We start from the raw sequence: 18,198 nt of genomic DNA, 5'->3' as shown, positions 1-18,198 counted from the left end.
GGGCCAGGGAGTATTCTAACAAAGGAATTCAACATATTACTCAGAGGGAGGGAGGAACAGCAGCTCATTTTTATTATTTGTATATGTGAAAACTATGACATGAAGCACAATTTATTTACTAAGATATTATTAAACACTAAAAAAGACAACTGTAAGTAACCTACTCCTGAATAACGCTTGTGAGTCTAACAGCTTCCCCTCTTTATTGGCTGTATTCTCACTACAGTAAATTGTCCCGTCTCTATCACAGCAGTCACGGTATCAGTGTAGGTTTTATTTTGAAATCACTCATCCGGGTCCCTGCAGGCCAAGCAAGCTCGCGCTGACTCGGACCGTAGCCCAGTGACGTCGGGAGACGAGTCAAGCTAGCCATAAAAAAACTGAGATTAAACCGGAAGTATGGCGAGTTCATCTTCAGAACAAAAGCGTAACTGTGTTTTTCGGGGAGCATAGTATTTATAGGATATATGCCAGAATATTCTCCTGTTAGAAGAGTGTTCTCGGTTTATAAACATTACCTTATATTGCAGTTGAACGTTTATGTTCACGTTTATCTATATACTTAGTAAGTAGCCTACGATTAATAAATTTAAATTTGAACATTTTGGGAGACTTGGGTGAATTCCTTTGCGATTTTCATTCATAAAAAACTATTTAAAACACTTTCACCCAAAGAAAGAAGATGTAAGAGCTACTCTAAAATTGAATGTTGGCCCACTATCACTATCACTGTTGATTCAGTTAAATGGATTGTTTTCTTTGTAAATAACAACATGACATGTGAATGCCAGATTACCCTGCTAGGAGCCAAAAAGAAGCTGCAAGGCCCCTCCCAACCTAATTTTCTTTCCTCTTTCTGTGCAATGTGAACAGATTTTCCATGCTGGAATACTACTTGCCCCCAGGTTTGACGGTTGGTAACTGGAAAATTTTGATGCGGGCCCCCATTGAGCCCCTGCTTTATTCAGGAATATGCACTATGTGAATTTCAACAAAAAGCTGCTCTACAAGACAGATAGACAAAACCGGTAAAAATGCATCACCCATGAAAGAGACACAGGTAGACAGAGAGTGCAGCTTTAATGGTACACATTGCTAAATACATTTTCAATTAATCAAATAGCCACAAACTATTTGTATAATGAGTTTGGAACATTTGGAGCCGCTAGGGCCCACTTTGCCTGGTTGCTAATCCAGCCTTCACTGCAAATATACTCACACATGAGTAGTTGAACAAGATAGCCAGTGAAACTGTTATTCTAGCTTGGGGTTGAATAGGAGAAAAAAATGCCACTATGTAGTTTAAGTGCACGTAAACGAGTGTTTTAATTTGAAGAACCCTACCGGAAATGGTGCTTTAACTCTGAATGGCTTGACACTGGCGGTAGGAATGGCGGCTAAGATTACTAGAGGAAGGAGCCCAAAGACCATGAAACTTTACTTCTAACGGCCCCGCAGAGGAATTTGTTTCTAGCGAAACGCAGAAACGCCATCCCATAACGGATTAAAGGGAGAAGAAGTGCTATTGCGGGAGATCAACGCGGTAACGTTAGATGTCCAGCCTGAGGAGGTGGACGCACTTTGCGACTTGCTAGTTAGCTTAACGTTACTGCCACTGACTTTGATTCAAGGTAGCTGTTAGCCCGCTGCACTACTAGCCAGCTGTTGGCTACTTGGCTTGACTGGCCCAACAAGTTAACTAAGTGATTAACTGTATGAAAGCATCCCTTATTTGATTCTTTGAATGGTGATCAGCTCTCTTTGTCAACAGACAGTATTGGGGATTTCACAGAGAGTGGGATCAGACGACAACAAGTCTACACAGCGCGTTGTGAACATTATTACTGCTAGCCTCAACGTTAGCTAGGGTTAGTGCAGTAACGCTAGCTAAGTTGGGATCCTGAAGTCTCGCCCATTTTTGGATCCTGCCCCAGCCATTGGCTAAGGGCTAATCAACAGCCAACTAGTCTGGTTTTCAGGTTCGATTGGTACTACGATGGAAAGTCTAACGCTGACTGATATCGAGCAGAAATATTACTCGGATTTGTTCGTTTACTGCGACACGGACAACACCAAAAAAGTGGCTTCCAATGGGAGAGTTCTTGACCTTTTCCGGGCGGCCCAGCTACCCAGCGAAGTTGTCCTGCAGGTAAGCTAGCGTTAGCGTGTGCCAGTTTTTGAAGTGTTCTCTCCAGGCTGTGGGGCTGGCCACGATACGTAGCGCTGTTTGTGGATATTTTACAAACTTGCCTTGGCTGCCAGAGCTGACCTGTCATCCAGATAAGCTATGGTTAGCCTTGGTGGTTAGCAGTGCTGCGCAGCAAAGGAGACACACCTTCTTCTGGCTAACGTTAGCCTTAGCCAAAGAGAGTGGGCAGCCAAGTCACATAGTTAACCTTAGCTGAACATTTTGGCTCAAATTAACATCTTATACATGTAGCAGCCGCAGGTATGTCTGCTCTCCAAGTGTCTTTTTGTGGGCGTGTGTTGTACAGCGCCTAATATACATAACGTAGCTAGTAGCAAGTGATGTCCTAATCAGCCCTTTGCCTCACATTACTGCCCACTATTCCCTCTCACTCCCATCACAATCTGTTCTGCTGCTCGCCACTGTGTTGAGCTGACATGGTGTAAATGCAGACCCAATGTCACAGTGTCCACTTGTCAATGTGATGTATTAAAGTTGTCACCTAATCTAAACTGGCTGAGGGATGGTGCCTCATTGCCTTTACACAGACCTTGTAAATGTGTATTAACCCACAGATACACTTGCTTCTTGTCAGATCGTAGCATTCACGTTATGGCCACACACCAGCCATGATGCCACGAAGACTGTCCCCGCTCTGTCTGTTAGCTGTGAGTTATTATGAGCAGCCACTTTCGCTGCAGCAGCAGCAGCCCATTTCGGTGACTCCAGGTCTCTCAGCAGGCCAATATTTGCAGTTTGTGAGTCAGGCTCCTTTTCAAGGTCAACAAGGGGAGCTGTGTGGTGGAAGAATTAGGCAGTGTTGTAATCCTCCACTTTCAAAATGTACACGGTGGTGGCCTATGAGACGCGTACAGCTACAGTGTCATGTTGTAACAGGCTGAGAAAAGTCACTGGTGCTTTTGTATCCACACATACTCAGAATAAGTCCTTTGTCAGCAGGAAAGGGATCAGTCAGCTGTGGCGGGCTGTAGGTGTTGTGGCTCTCGCTGCTGAAGGGCTCGCACTTGAGGAGTCATCCTAATGTTATGAAGTTTGACTCCCTCTTAATCCTCCATAGGTATCTGGTGTCCGCATTTGTTAATCATGTGACCACATGACGCATCATTACTCTCACCAAAAATCTCCTTTCTGTGCACATTTTAAACAGTTTGTGGTTTCTGTGTTGCTGCCCAGTCTACCGTTTTGGACAAAGCCTGCTCAGCATGACGTCAAGTCCAACAAAATATGTGATAATCTGGCTTAGTAGTGGCGAGACCCACTGAGCATCTGCCATTGGACAGAGTAAATGAGACTGTTGCTTGTGCTGTTTTTGTGACTTAAAGCAGGTAAACTGCAGCACATTATTCAGCAAGTCTTCGGAGAACTTAAGTACAAAACATCAAGTGTTTTACAGTGTTGCTTGTGACTGTTGGGTTAAAGCAAACCCTAAATGTTAGTTGTATATTGTTTACTTTCTAACCCTTCCATGTTAGATTCAGTAAATTATGAATTGCCAGAGGGAGGACTGGCCTCTTCTCTTCTCTCAGTGATGGTTAATATCAGGGTTTCAGATGAAGACAATGTTGTTAACTGTTCCCCCTTGTCCTTGTGTGTGGGTTTAGATCACGGAGCTATGTGGAGCCACTCGGCTGGGTCACTTCGGGCGGAGCCAGTTCTACATCGCTCTGAAGCTCATTGCCATTGCCCAGGCCGGTCTGCCCCTGAGGGTGGAAAGCCTCAACTCGGGTGAGTTCACCGTTGAATTAAATCATTGATCTTACTTCAGAACCACCTCTCACACAAGAAAGAACAGATTCCCACTCAGCGCCATCGTACAAAACACGCCAAGTTCTCAGACACTGGACCTCCCTTTTTTTTATCTCAAAGCTTTTTGCGTATACACGATGGTCAAGATCTTGTTTTGTTTTTAGAAATCATAGCTTAATGCATTTGTGGAGGTCATGGGACAGGAAGCAAGAGGCAGTATGAAAGACTTTTCCTGAGGAAGTCCTGAAGAATGCAGTCTGTGTTACCTAACTGCACAAATGATGGGCTTAATACTAAAAAGGATGTGAAAAATACTTGAAATGCTTTTTTACTCTTTGTGTTAGATGCTTAAAACGTGCAGTCAGTGGACACACTGTATGTCAGTTAAAATAAATCACAGTTCATCTTATTCAGTTGGTAGAGTTGGCGGTTCGATCCTCGCCTGCTTCTGTCCACATGTGTTCTTGAGCAGTCACTTTTGACAAAAAATGTTATCAGAATTTATTTGGTACATTTTCTGGCAACCATTCTGCACTGATGGTGGAGCCCACTGTCTCTGCTATCAGGTGCTTCACAATAAGAGCTGTTTTATCAGCTTTCTATTATCTTGACTAAATAGAGTTTGTAGTCAAAACCTTGAGGGTTTAACTGCGAAAGTTTGTCTTTGGTGTGACTCGTCTGGGAGAAAAAAACAAAAAAAAACACAAGGGAAGATGGCCTGAAATATTGCAACACAAAGTTGCTGAAGTGATTTCATAATTTGATTAAAAAAATATAAGGAAGCATAGAGGCCACTTCCTCACAGCAAAACAGACATGTGCAATGTAATGCTTATTATGGTGAGGGATGTTTGAACCTTTCACTCTTAAAGATAAGACTGTCTCGGAAGTAGATAGAATGAGTTAAAAATGTTTGTTTCCTTTGTGATATCAGAAAGCCCGAAGTCACCTCTGTCATGCTGAGATATTGAATAGAAAGTTGTTGTGTTTTTTTTTAAACATTTCAGTAGCTAAAGCTTTCAAAGTTGAATAGTGAGCATTCAGAAAAAAAACATTTTACATGGAGAATATGAGTATGGTGTTCATAGATTGCAACAAGTCCATGCTCCTTCTCTAGGCATTCTGGGAAATGTACGGCGTCTATAACTGAAGTAGAAGCAGATGAGGCAGGATGAAGGAAAGTGGCCACACCAAAAACAGTAAACTCATTAGCAAAAAAAACAACTCATGAAATCCATTTTACATCACAGACTGATGATATCTGACAATTTCAGTGCAATGGGGAGTGATTTTGGTCTCCAAGCGTAGTGCATTAAAGCACCTGAGAATCAATACGAAACAAATCTGTCCTTTAATCCTGTGAATGGATTCCTGTCTCGCCACCAGTCAAAGACCTGCCGCTGCCCCGGTTCGTGGTGGGGAAGAACGAGGCAGAGGCGAGGCACGCGGCGCTGTACCAGGACACAGACGGTCAGGGGTTGTACCCGGCCTCTGCCACAGCAGTAATACCAAGGCCACCGGGCCGGGGTCTCCAGAACAAGAAAGGCCCCCCGTCATCCACTTCACTTCCTGTCCACGAGGTCATCCAGCCCCTGGCACCCAGCATAGAACCACAGGTTACTAATTTCACTTTCATTTTGTGCTTAATAATGTTTTACATCATTGCGTTCCCATGCTATTTATCCTTTGATATAAAAAAAAAACATTTACATGTGCATAGACAATAAATGAAGGTATTGGTTTGATGTTTAAAGACAAACATGCCCTCCCCCCCACACACACACAATTACTCCTGCAAGAACGTCATTAAATATGGACTTCATATTGTCTATCTTTTGGGGAACATAGTACACACATTTTATTCCCTCATACAGCTGCACCCAGCAGTTACTAGAGATATGAACTAGAATACTGATGTGTTTCCTGTGTTTTTTCCTGTGCATGTTTGAGTACTTGTAGCTCAAATTGCTCTCTGAGGTCTTCTGCTGCTGGCTTTTCTCTGTTGAAACCAGCAGCGCGTTGCCTGTCAGTCATGTAGACCTCTTCCCTCGACTCCTATCTGTTTGCATCTATTGCGAAATGTTCATACACCCGTTGCTTATCTGTGATGAGCAGATAAAGAGCTTTGAAGCAGTATTTATTGCCCTGTCCTTGGCTCGGATGTGGCATGTTCGAGATGGGGATCTTGCAGTATTTGAGATGGAATCTGAAAATTAATACCCATAACATGTGAAACCAGTAGCGAGTGTACTTCTGCACAGTGAACTCCTGTTTCTTCATTGTCAAGATTTGAAGAGATGTATTGCGCGTCTGGAGACGTTCAGTGTCATTAAATCTTCAGATGTTTATGTGTATTGTCTTTTTTTTTTTTTTATCTGCATACATATTTCATACGTTTGACTGTGTTTATGTGTGTTGCCAGCCTGAGCCGACGTCCCCGGTGGTCTCCCCTCACCAGTCTCCCCCCACCTCCCCCCACTCGTGGAGGAAACACAAGCGGCAGCACAGCGGAGGGAACGCAGAAAGACAGCCGGTGGTGGCTGCAGCTGGAGCTGTGTGGACGCAGTTCAGAGAGCCGCAAGCAGGTAACATCCACTGACCCACAGCTGCTGAATAACGCTTTCTCCTGAAATAAAGTGGAGCTGCAGCGATCGGCGATGAGTCAATTAATCGTTTTGAGTCAGAGGTTGTTGTTTTTTTTTGTCACTTTCTTGCTTTTCTCTGTTTCATATCATTGTAAACTGCGTATCTTTGGCTTTGAAGACGTCACTTTAAGAAACTGAGATGGACATTTTCATTTGTTTAAGATTAATCGAAATAAATAGTCAACAGATTAACTGAAACTGAAAATTAACGTTAGTTGCAGCCCTAAATTAAAGTCTATAGGAAGCCGCAGAACAAATACAAATATTTTGGTAATAAAACTGTGACAGACTTGGCGGATACGTTGACACTGGTTGTGACTTTGGTCAGGAAGAGTCAGCGTGCTGGTTGTGTTTGTGTTTGCAGCTTGTACATAACTGATGTTTGCTGACAGTGGCGTTTACAGCAGTTACTCATTGGTGGAACGAAGTGGACATCACATGGCACGTGTCCCGCTTTCATCAGCACAAAATGTGGTGGCAATATTACGTAGTCTGAAAATAATCCTGTCTAGAGCTGCAGTGATGAATCGACGAAGTCGACTGACATAAGATTAATTGGCCACTATTTTCAATTTTATTTAAGTTATTTCTCAAGCAAAAATATCAAACATTTTCTGATAAAATGTCAGGATTTGATACTTTCTTTGTCATATATCATCGTAAACTGAACATCTTTGGTTTTTTAGACGATGGATGAATAAAACAAGCCGTTGAAATAGGTCACTTTGGGCTGTGGGAGATTTTAACTGGCATTCTTCATATTTTTATAGTCAAAACAATGAATTGATTTATCGTTAGTCGCAGCCCTAATCCTTTCCTAACAACGCTTATGCAGTATATTTAAATGTGCATCATGGGATGTCACTGTATGCTCTACTCTCCTCCTCCTTCCAGGTCCAGTGCCCGGTGAGGGCATGTGGCCGTCCCACTCGCCTCCTCCTCCAGGTCAGGAGAGTTGGGTCAGTTTCACAGCAGACACCCCGCCATCCAGCGCCCTCCCAGCAATGCATCCCTCGTCAGTCCAGGTAAGGCAGCGTTACGCTCCTGGGATTTTATGGGATTTAACAAAATCAGCGTCTGCCTTTCCCTAATCCACATACATAGACTCGAACTACTGGTCATGCAGCATGTCAAACAACACCGTCAGCCAGCCCACACAGCAGAAATGGGCTCTGTGGTGACAAAGAGACAGCAAAAATAAGATTTCATATTGTTGAGATACACATGTACACCCTCGGGACACACCAGCGACCAACAGGAGATAATACAATAAGTCATCAACATTAGCAAGTTAGCGGCTCAAGCACATTATTTTGACACGCTGTGTTAATGATGGCAAACATCAACCTCGTTCATCAGATAAAAAGGTGCCATCAGACACTGCAAACATAAAACATGAGATTTCTCACTAACCACAGTGGTGCCTCAAACATGAGCCAACGTTTTGTATCAGTGCTTTATCTGCGAGCGGTGCAAAACTAACGCTCAAGCTACTTGTGTGACTTTGCTCGGGCAAAGCAAAAAACTGCGAAGGCCTCTGTACCCAGTACCTAGGTTTAGACCGGTTTTGACTTTTTTAGTCAATGTTATCATTTGATCAAATTGTCATTCTGAGCCAAACAACATGAGAGCTGATGATGGGCTTCAGTCTGTCTCACAAGGCCAAATTAGCGTTTCATTCTAACCTGCTTAATCATGTATTCCTTTTAACCAGTGCTACTTTCTTAAATGTTTCTGTAAATTGTCCCTCGTGGTTTCCTGTAGGAAAGCACAACGATACGAACAGTGGCCTCAGCAGCAACGACCAATGAGATCCAGCGACAGTCAAGCGGCTACGACGATCCGTGGAAGATCACGGATGAGCAGAGACAGTATTATATTAACCAGTTCAAAACCATCCAGCCAGACCTCACCGGCTTCATACCTGGTAGGAAAACGCAGACACACACACACACACACACACACACACAAACAAAACAAAACTCGGGTGAAAGGCGGATTGTTTTGATCATGTCATTCAATCTGTTTCTTTGTGTTTCCAGGTTCAGCCGCAAAAGAGTTCTTCACCAAATCAAAACTACCGATTTTAGAGTTGTCACATATTTGGTGAGTGGAGAGCCATTAAAAGCTATAGTGGATTGGGTAGGAACCAATCACAGCCGTTTATATGTTGATATGTGATAGGAAATGGAGAAAATCTGCATTTTCTGATGAATGAGAAGCTGTTGAAAGCAACATTTTGGCTTTTTACTTGATGAATGACTTAAATGATTAATGATTTAAAAAAAAAAGAAATTGTCTCTGAACCCGAGTCTACCAACCTGCCATTGTTCTGAAGGGTAATAAGGCTTTGCTGGAGCCTTGCTCAGTTAATTACTACATATCAATAACCAGTCGTCAGCTCCTGTTACGAGTCTTACAGGCTCATCTGCGTAGGAGCAAGCCTTCGTTTTGGTTGTCTCACAACTTGTTTTGAGCAGGACTAAGTACTCTGTGTGAACTTGCCCGTGTTTATCACTAAATGTTGTATTCAGCTGCAGTGTGAGCCAGGGCTTTGTGTATAAATGGGCCGTCTGCAACACGCAGATGCCCACACGAGCATCTGAAGCAACATCTGAACTAGCAAGAGCAGACTAAACCTTTTGAATGGTGCGAGGAAGATGAAGTGAGATCCATTTAGAAAAAAATTCTTGGCAGCACGGCGGACTCGCTAATGTCTAATGTGTGTTTTGAAGGGAGCTGTCAGACTTTGATAAAGACGGAGCGCTGACCCTGGATGAGTTCTGCGCCGCCTTCCACCTGGTTGTGGCCCGGAAGAATGGCTACGACCTCCCCGAGAAGCTGCCTGAGAGCTTGATGCCAAAGCTGATTGACCTGGATGACTCAGCAGGTACTCTCTCTCTCTCTCTCTCTCTGTTGCTCCTTCTCCTTATTCTCGACCTTGGGCCTCATAAAACCTGTAAGGTTACAGCACTGCAGCGCACAAAACCTGAACTGCGGTAGTTATAGTTCATCCATCAACCCATTAGACAGCATTATTTGTCTCTCTTGGGAGTTTCAAGTTCTATGTAAATCTTTTAGCCATGGATTTGCCAAACATAATGCCTTTTCATGTGTTTGGTATCATTGCTGTATTATGTGCATGCCAAAGTAAAAGCATGCTCAATCCTCTGAAGAGCGGATTGAAGATGTACGTTGTATTAGTGAACTGTTTACAGAAATGGAAAATCATCTGAGCAGAAAACCACATGCAGAATGAAGTCAAGTATTATTAAGTGGCAATAATCCATTTAATCAGTTTATATTTTCGAGGGTTTGTTTGACTGACAGACGGATGAAACGGATGATGTTAAAATGATGTTGGCACAAATAGAGGAGAGTCACAAAGTCGGTCAGTTACACAGCAGTATCTATCCTAAGTTACTAGTTGCTAATTAGCTAACATTTGCTGCAAAACCCGAGTGAAGTGAGCAAGGGTGGCTTTTATTCAAATTTTCATCTATAAGAGGAAGACTGTGATATTTTTTCTTTCAAAAGACCCATACCAGATGTTTGGTCGATAATATTGTTTCCCCCAGAAGAAAGAAGCCTTAAGACACTTTCTCAGATTATATTGCTTTTTTTTTTTTTTAACCACCTGGCCCCTTAATATTTGTGTCTTTGATTGTTGTTGAGGAATCTTAGCAAACCTGTGTCTAATCTTTCCTATTCAGAGGTCCCGGAGTCGACTGCTGATGTTGGGTACTCGGGCTCCCCGGTGGAGGTTACCCCCAACAAATCTCCCTCCTTGCCGTCGCTCAACCAGGCCTGGCCCGAGATGAACCAGAGCAGCGAGGTTCCGACACGCACACGACACACACGATGACTTACTGTATTTTCACACATCCCGTAAAGCTCCATGTTTGTTTGCTTTTGCCGTGTTTGCATTTCTTTCATCGTAATTAATTGCTCAGGGGTTAATTAGGTGAAGCTTTTCCTTTATCCATCCATCATGATTCGATTGCCACTTCATCCTCTTCATTATCAAACATAATTACTGATATAATTCAGCACCTCTTCTCTCACTTCCTGGACTGTGGTGGCAGCCTGCTGTCCTGTGTGAAAGTCAGCGACGTCTGTCTTTTGTTTCCGCGCTCACTGACGATGTCGCATCACCGCGTCGTCTGCCTGATGACTGATGATGTGGCATCGCGGCAGAGGCTCAGGCTGATGATGTAAATGTGTGATGTCACTGCACTGGCTGACTGACATGTTTTTTCTCACTGTCTGTCTGTCTCCTGCAGCAGTGGGAGACGTTTAGCGAGCGCTCCTCCAGCTCACAAACTCTGACCCAATTTGACTCTAACATTGCACCAGCTGACCCTGTAAGTCAATCACTTAGTATGCATGGTTTCACCATTAATGGACAGACATTAACCCTCTATGGATCTCTCTGTCTCTCTCTCTGTCTCTCTCTGTCTCTCTCTCTCTCTCTCTCTTTCTGTCTCTCTCTCTCTCTCTGTCTCTCTCTCTCTCTGTCTCTCTCTCTCTCTCTCTCTCTCTCTCTCTCTCTCTCTCTCTCTCTCTCTCTCTCTCTCTCTCTCTCTCTCTCTCTCTGTCACTCTGTGCATGATGTTCTTTCAAAGTGCAATCTGCTGCATCAGCAGTGGCCAGTGTGTGTTGTGATTTGGCTGGCTTAGCTTCTATTGGACATCACCTTTTTTTTCTACAGTGGCATCCACCAATCACTAGTGCATTTGCAGATTGTGACAGATACATTTGTCCATATATGGTCAATACTGTACAGTAAGTACTTCTAATTGTGTGGCGCTTTCGTTGTAATTTACAGTTGAACTGTCCAAGTCCTTTGTGATTCCTTTTTTTTGTCCATCAGGCAGAATTTATTTTCTTTACAGCAATACCTGGCAATAATACAAATAGCTCTGCACAATTAATCTGGCAAAAAAAGTGTAGTGTTGACGACCACAATTTGCTCTTTTGCAAGAGTGTGCATCTTTTTTTGGATTGCTTTTAGGTGCTCTGAAATTCTGGGCAGAACCTGAACAATGACGTGAAACGTAAACCTTTTAAAAATGTCCTTTTTTCCCTGAATCACTGAGCTGCTTTTAATGAAATATCACAGGTAGACGTTTTACTAAGCACTAAAGAGTTCATGCCGCGGCGGAAGAAGTACTCAGATACTTTACTTACCTAAAAGTAGCTGTACTGCATTAGAAATTAATAAAAAAATACTCCATTACAACTAAAAGTCCTGTATTAAAGATATCACTTGAGTAAAAGTACATATTATTAGCAAAATGTACTTAAGTATCAAAAATGAAAGTTTTCATCATGCAGAAAAATGGTGTGATACTGTTATATATTGTATCATTGGATTATTACAACTGATGCATTAGTGAGAGTGAGCAGCATTTTACTGTTGTGTAACACTGTTAGGTAGTTCAGTCTATAACAATGCGTCATATTTTATAATGTTTTTTGTTTTGTATGTAAAATCTTCATCTGCAAAGTAAGTTCTTACTAAATCTGTCAAATGATTGTAGAGAATTATAAGTATGAAGTAGCAAAAAATGGAAATACTCAAGTAAAGTACATTACACCTCTGGGTTCACGCAACCAGCTCTAGCAACAGAGCCAGAGTCCTGTCGCCTGGCTAACGGTTGTCAATATTATACATGTCCTCTCTTGAAATAATGACAGTGGAAAATGGTGAAAGTGGGTCAACACAAATCCAAAAACAATCATAAAGTCGAATCTTCACTTTGTTTGCGTTTGATACACAAGGCCGGGCTGTTCTGGATCAAACCAAGTCAGCTGACAGATGGCAAAGCCTGACAAAGTTAACTGATAATGAAGTGTTGTAGACTGCAAACATATTTCCTTCTGTCAAACGTGTCTCTCTCCCTCCATAAATCTGTCAGTCTCACCCCCTGTCCCTTTATCTGTCCTTCAGGACACGGCCATCGTCCACCCAGTTCCCATCCGGATGACACCCAGTAAGATCCACATGCAGGAGATGGAGCTGAAGAGGACTGGCAGCGGTGAGACACCCTGTGGCGTTGAGGCTGACCGTCCACATCATCATTTACAATTGTATAATTCTGTCTTTATGTGTGTGCAGCAGCAAGCTTTCCCATTCCTTATGGACTGTTTTTATGAATAGCATTGGGAGGGGCTTGAAATCGCTCATGAATGGGATTTAAAGTTAATATGCACATCAAATTAAACTGGGATTAGAAGCCGTACCGGCAAGTTTTGGAGAAATGTAAAAAGTCTGAGGAGAGTGCTTGTTTAATGCTCCAGAACATTGTGTCCCTTGCTGAGTTTGCAATGTGGGAGAGGTAATGACAACCCAGGAGGCTGCCATCTATTGTGAGTAAACAGAAACGTCATTAAACATAATCAGTCTGGACTTTTTTTTATTCATAAACATGCAGTGGAAATGTTTTTCTGGCTTATTAGCAGGCTTATAAAGCTGCTACTCAAGATATTTTGGGATGAAGTTAGCAGTAAGACTGCTAACGGCTCATTTTCAGTTGTTGTCACCTTGTATAATTGACTGCAGTCGACTCAACACTTTTGCCTTCCCTGTTATTTGTCAAACCTTTAGACCACAACCACCCCACCAGTCCACTGCTGGCTAAACCTCCAGAACTGTCCGAAGAAGCCAGCTTACCTGCCTCCATGAAGTTTGTAGCCGCCAACACTGTAGGTGAGTAAATGATGAGTCCGTGCTTAAGTAAGTCTTTATTCTAGATGAAGCATATTTTCATCAGCTTGGCCAAAGTGAGTCAATTTGCTCCTTTTTAATGTCATAGAATAGTTCGCTTTGTGTTGTGAACTCCATATTTTTGGATTATAGGTCAGTGGGTCGATCTAATGTTTACGGGCTGTTTTTTTTTGTGAAGGTGATGGATACAGCAGTTCAGACTCCTTCACCTCAGACCAGGAGCCAATCACAAGACAAAGGTCAGTGGCTATCATGTGATTTAAGTTTGTTTATGTTCTTTATTGTTGGGGTTCATGTTGATTTCTTACTTTTGTTCGACAAGCACTGCGGACATGTCTTTGCGTTTTACATCTATCAGACAATCTCTGCATGTTTTTATACACTTTTTCACTGTCACGGCTCATACACTGTTATTATTTCCCCATCACTGGTACCAGTGGGTCTTAGTTGTCTTGCAAGTCAGGTGGTTTGGTGACCGTTTATAGAGATGATGTAGCTCTGATAAATTGCACTGTAAATGGAACATTTGTATCCTATCCGTAACTCCGGAATCGTAAATGTTTGTGTCCAGGTCTCAGTCGGGTACGTCTCCGGAGGCTCTGAAGGTGGTCGCCCCCCCTCCCCCTCCGCCCCGCCCCCACCCCTCCCACTCTCGCTCCTCGTCTCTGGACATGAACCGCACCTTCGCCGCCACATCCGCACCAGGACAACCACAACCCTCTACGATAGCTTACCCGCCCGCTGTGCCTCCCCGACCGCTGCCCACACAGGCAAGAAACACTCTCTCCTCAACAGCAGCTGCGATGCATTCAGGGACTCCTGTGCAACAAATCTCAAGGTCTAACTGCATCACATCATCATAAAAACAATACGAAGGACCCTCACATCACTCTTCCCTCTCTCTAGACATCATTACCACACACCGGGCATCGTGTAGAGGCTGAGGGTGCACCAGGAGGCGGGGCGGTGCTCACCAGCACCTCCCCACAGCAGATTCCACAGCAGCCCAATTTCGCCGACTTCAGTCAGTTTCAGGCCTTTGCTGCGTCTGAACAGCCTTCCAGTCTGCCGGAGGTCGACATGCACAGTGAGCCTGGACAGGTAGGTTGTTACCTGGAGTTTGTGTGTCTCTCTCTTTAAGTAGTTGTTTATGGTAAACATATCATTTCTTCCCTTTCTCCCCCTCTCCCGCTGCCATTTTGTTAACAATGCTATTCTATGTTTAAAGCTTTCACAACAGTGAGTCATGATGCAAACATTGAGCTGTCAACTGTGAAACAAGACTGTGGTTTTTTTGCGTCTACAGGCGGACAAGTCATCAGAGGGAGCCGGCCCTTTGAGGACAGTGAAGAGTGATGGCCAAGCAGACGAGAGAGCCTCAGCTGCTGTCAACTCTGTAAGTCAATGTCTCCTGAAAATGACTTTCAAATATAAACTGAAGAGATGATCTAATACTTAAAACAATTCAGTACACGACTGAACACTATCAGAAAAGTTGAATGAAGTCTTTGGTAATTACTGCGATTACGTTCTCAGAATATTAACGTTTTCATTGATGTGACAAAGCTCAGGATATTTAGGGGCAGCAGCTTACTTATATTTTTTTTATTATCAATTAAGCTGCCGATCATTTACTTGATTTAGTGATTGATTGTTTTGTCTAAAACTGTCAGAAAACGTGAAAAATGCAGGCTTAAGTTTCCCAGATCCCAATGTGACGTCTTCAAACTGCTTGTTTTGTCAAACTAATAGTACAGAACCCAAAGATATTCAGTATACATATATATATATATATAACATATCATATAAGACAAAGAAATGATCACATTTGAGGTGCTGGAACCAGCATGTTTGCCAGAAAAGTAACTCAAAAGGATTATCAAATCGATTGATAATCAAATTAATCAATTTTCATCTCTCAATACATTTGATAACAAAACTTTTAACTTGTAGAAACGGCAAGTGAAAGCTCCGTTGCAAACAGTGAAAGGACACAGAGAAGAGCTTGTAATTGTTGTTGTTGATGTTGATTTTCTCTTGGATTTATTTTCCCACCAGGTCAAGGGCTCGTCTGGTCCGCTAGCCCCTCCCCCAAAACCAGTGCGCCGAAGGTTGAAGTCAGAAGATGAGCTTCGACCGGAGGACGAGCAGCACGGTCCACAGAAATCAAACGTCATAGCTGCCGTCCTGGCCACTCAGCCCTCCATCCCCAGGTAGCAAACATGGATGCTCGGTCTTTTGTAGTAAGTTATTTTTTTTATTTATCACGTTTTAGTAAAAAGTGTGCGTATTTGTGTGTTTTCAGGTCGGTAGGAAAGGACAAAAAGGCAATCCAAGCTTCAATCAGAAGAAACAAGGAGACGAACACAGTGTTGGCTCGACTTAACAGTGAACTGCAGCAGCAGCTGAAGGTATGCAGGGTGTGCACTTGAATGCTTTCTTTCTGACTCTTTCCCCTCTGGCAAAAAAGAAGTCACTCATACCTTGTTATTTTCCAGGACCTGCTTGAAGAGAGGATATCCCTGGAAGTCCAGCTGGAGCAGCTCAGACCTTTCTCTCATCTTTAACCCAAGTGAAGAGGGAAACTCTGCTGTAGTTCATCCGAAGCGTGACCCCCCCCCCCATACCTCCATCCCTCCCTCCTTCCTTCCACCATCTCGGCTTTCCCTGGAGGCTCCGACCTGCTGCAGTGTGCTCCGTTAAAACTCCTACGCTCAATCACACATGTATTAATCTTAAATTGGGGGGGGGGGGGTTACAAACTGGCACTTTTCAATTTTAAAAGAGAGGTGAACGTGAGGACGACAGCGGACTGAGAAACGGTTAGGAGAGGCCGGCAAGACACTCCAACTGCGAGTGTGACCTGAAGACAAACTGCTGGTGTCTGATGTCTAAATGACTGAAGAAGAAAGGCTGTGTGTGTGTGTGTGTGTGTGTCTGTGTGTGTGTGTGTGTGTGTGTGTGTGTGTGTGTGTGTGTGTGTGTGTGTGTGTGAGATCATTTGTGTATTTGTGTTCCTATTTAGTGACTTACTTGAGGCTAGCACCAATAGGTCTACAGACTATGCCAAACCAAACTCCTATGAAAAATCAGGCAAATTCAAAGAATTATTATTATTTTGGGCAATACGCTTCTTCGCTTTCTTTCTTTGTGTTAGATGAGAATATATCATATCAATCTCATGTGTGTTAAGTACAGAGATGGAGTCTGCGATTAGCTTAGTTCAGTATAAAGACCGGAAGCAGGAGGGAAACGGCTCGCCTGGCTCTGTCTGAAGTTCAAGTAAAGTTCAAAACTACAGCGACCAGCACCTCTAAAATTCACCAATTAAATGTTGTCTCTCATTTGTTTTAACCTGTGCAAAAACAGAAAAGTAAAAACAACAATTTATGGTTTTAGGGGGAGTTATATGCTGAAACGTCTTCATCTAACTCTTGGAAAGAAAGCATATAAACGTATTCCCCAAAATGTCAAAGTATTCCTTTAATTGTCTCTGACTTATTGGTGTACCTACTTATCTTCTGCTGTAAATACCTGTTCAGAACTGGACAACAATTTTGGAAAACAAGCATTTCAAAGAAATCCGTTAAAGATAGGTCACAGAGACATGCTACACCACAGATTAGAGGCTTTGATAACATGAGAAAGTAGACGCCAGGAATCTACATAATGCCACTAAGCAAAGGAACGCGTGTGAGTTTGGTGTGGTCGGCCTCTCCATGGAACATACTGTGCTACGTGTGGTCAGGACTTTTGTGTGTATGTTTGTGTGAGGCCTTTAACGGCTAAGTCATCATGGTGAAGGCTTTTTTTTTTGTTTTTTGACTCATCCTGTGACATGAATTCAGCCCACCTCCCTCTCCTCACTGCCCCCTGAAGTCTACACACATATGTGTGTGTGTGGTTGATGGCATGATGCTGCAGTGAATGAATGTGCTTTGTCGTCTTTTTTTCCTTTATGTTACACAGTGTTCGATGTGACTGAATGGTTTAACTTTATGCCAAATGACTGAACTATCACTCTCTACCTGGGCTATGTTTAAAAAAGGAAAAAAAGAAAAAACAACTTCCTAAAGGTTTCTCTTGATTAGCTGTGCATCAACATTTCAACTTTCCTTTTAAAACCTCCTTATTCTTGGTTGCTGTGTTTTTTTATTTTTCGGTCTTTAACGTCACCTGGACGGGAAACCATTTGGTCAAAACAGACATTGACTCGTAGGGTTTGAAGATACTCCAGCTGCTCGACTGCAGGAGGCGGCATTCATGAAGAATGGCGTCGCTGACCAGGGAGAAGTTTTCCTGTGATTTTTATTTTTTTTCCCTGTCAGCAAACACACGTGCACAGATCCTGGTGCAGATAGAGTTCAAATGCAGCTGTTTTCCTATCAGGCAGTCTGCACTATGCAAGTACGGGCGATACATCTTCACAGACCAACTATACTTAGCTGTTTGTACTATGATAGTAGCAACTGTGTGAACAGTATACTCTAGTTTTTGTATCTTAGATCTTCCAAAACACCATCTACTGTATGTTTGTGATTCATTTTGCCTTTTTGTTCTTCTTTGGTACTGACGAGCAGTCCACTCCCCCCCCCCCCCGCTCCCAGCACCAGAGGGAAGTAATCTCCAGATCAGTGTTTTATCAGAGCACTTTCACCCTAAATTTGCAAGATACGACCCTTTGCTGGTTGTAGATGAAGCTTAACAGGACTACAGACGGAGACCAGTCAACAGAATGAGAGACCTGAATGACCAAACTGCACTTTGAACTTAAACCTTATTTTGTTTTATTTGTTACGTCCCTCTTTGCTTTCTTTTAACCTGCATGTTGTTCTTGTCTTTCACATGTATTTAAAAGAAGAAAAAAAA

General features: G+C 42.9%; 1 protein-coding gene across 1 annotated transcript; it reads left to right on the top strand.

Annotated features, from left to right (window-relative positions):
- Window positions 1-1,974: 1,974 nt before the first annotated feature.
- On the top strand, window positions 1,975-15,896 carry reps1 (RALBP1 associated Eps domain containing 1). The gene is made up of 19 exons (XM_070926020.1): window positions 1,975-2,149; window positions 3,811-3,934; window positions 5,341-5,570; window positions 6,377-6,539; window positions 7,494-7,624; window positions 8,364-8,526; window positions 8,642-8,705; window positions 9,335-9,489; window positions 10,313-10,434; window positions 10,883-10,963; window positions 12,553-12,640; window positions 13,210-13,311; window positions 13,508-13,568; window positions 13,901-14,099; window positions 14,236-14,430; window positions 14,636-14,725; window positions 15,388-15,542; window positions 15,635-15,740; window positions 15,828-15,896. The coding sequence occupies exons 1-19, from the start codon at window positions 1,997-1,999 to the stop codon at window positions 15,894-15,896; spliced, it is 2,451 nt and encodes an 816-aa protein (XP_070782121.1). The 5' UTR covers window positions 1,975-1,996.
- Window positions 15,897-18,198: the final 2,302 nt, after the last annotated feature.

The sequence above is a fragment of the Enoplosus armatus genome, chromosome 19 (genome assembly GCF_043641665.1).
Source record: "Enoplosus armatus isolate fEnoArm2 chromosome 19, fEnoArm2.hap1, whole genome shotgun sequence".
Taxonomy (NCBI): domain Eukaryota; kingdom Metazoa; phylum Chordata; class Actinopteri; order Centrarchiformes; family Enoplosidae; genus Enoplosus; species Enoplosus armatus.
The sequence above is the reverse complement of the archived record's forward strand: the minus strand, read 5'-3'. Positions and strand labels throughout refer to the sequence as shown.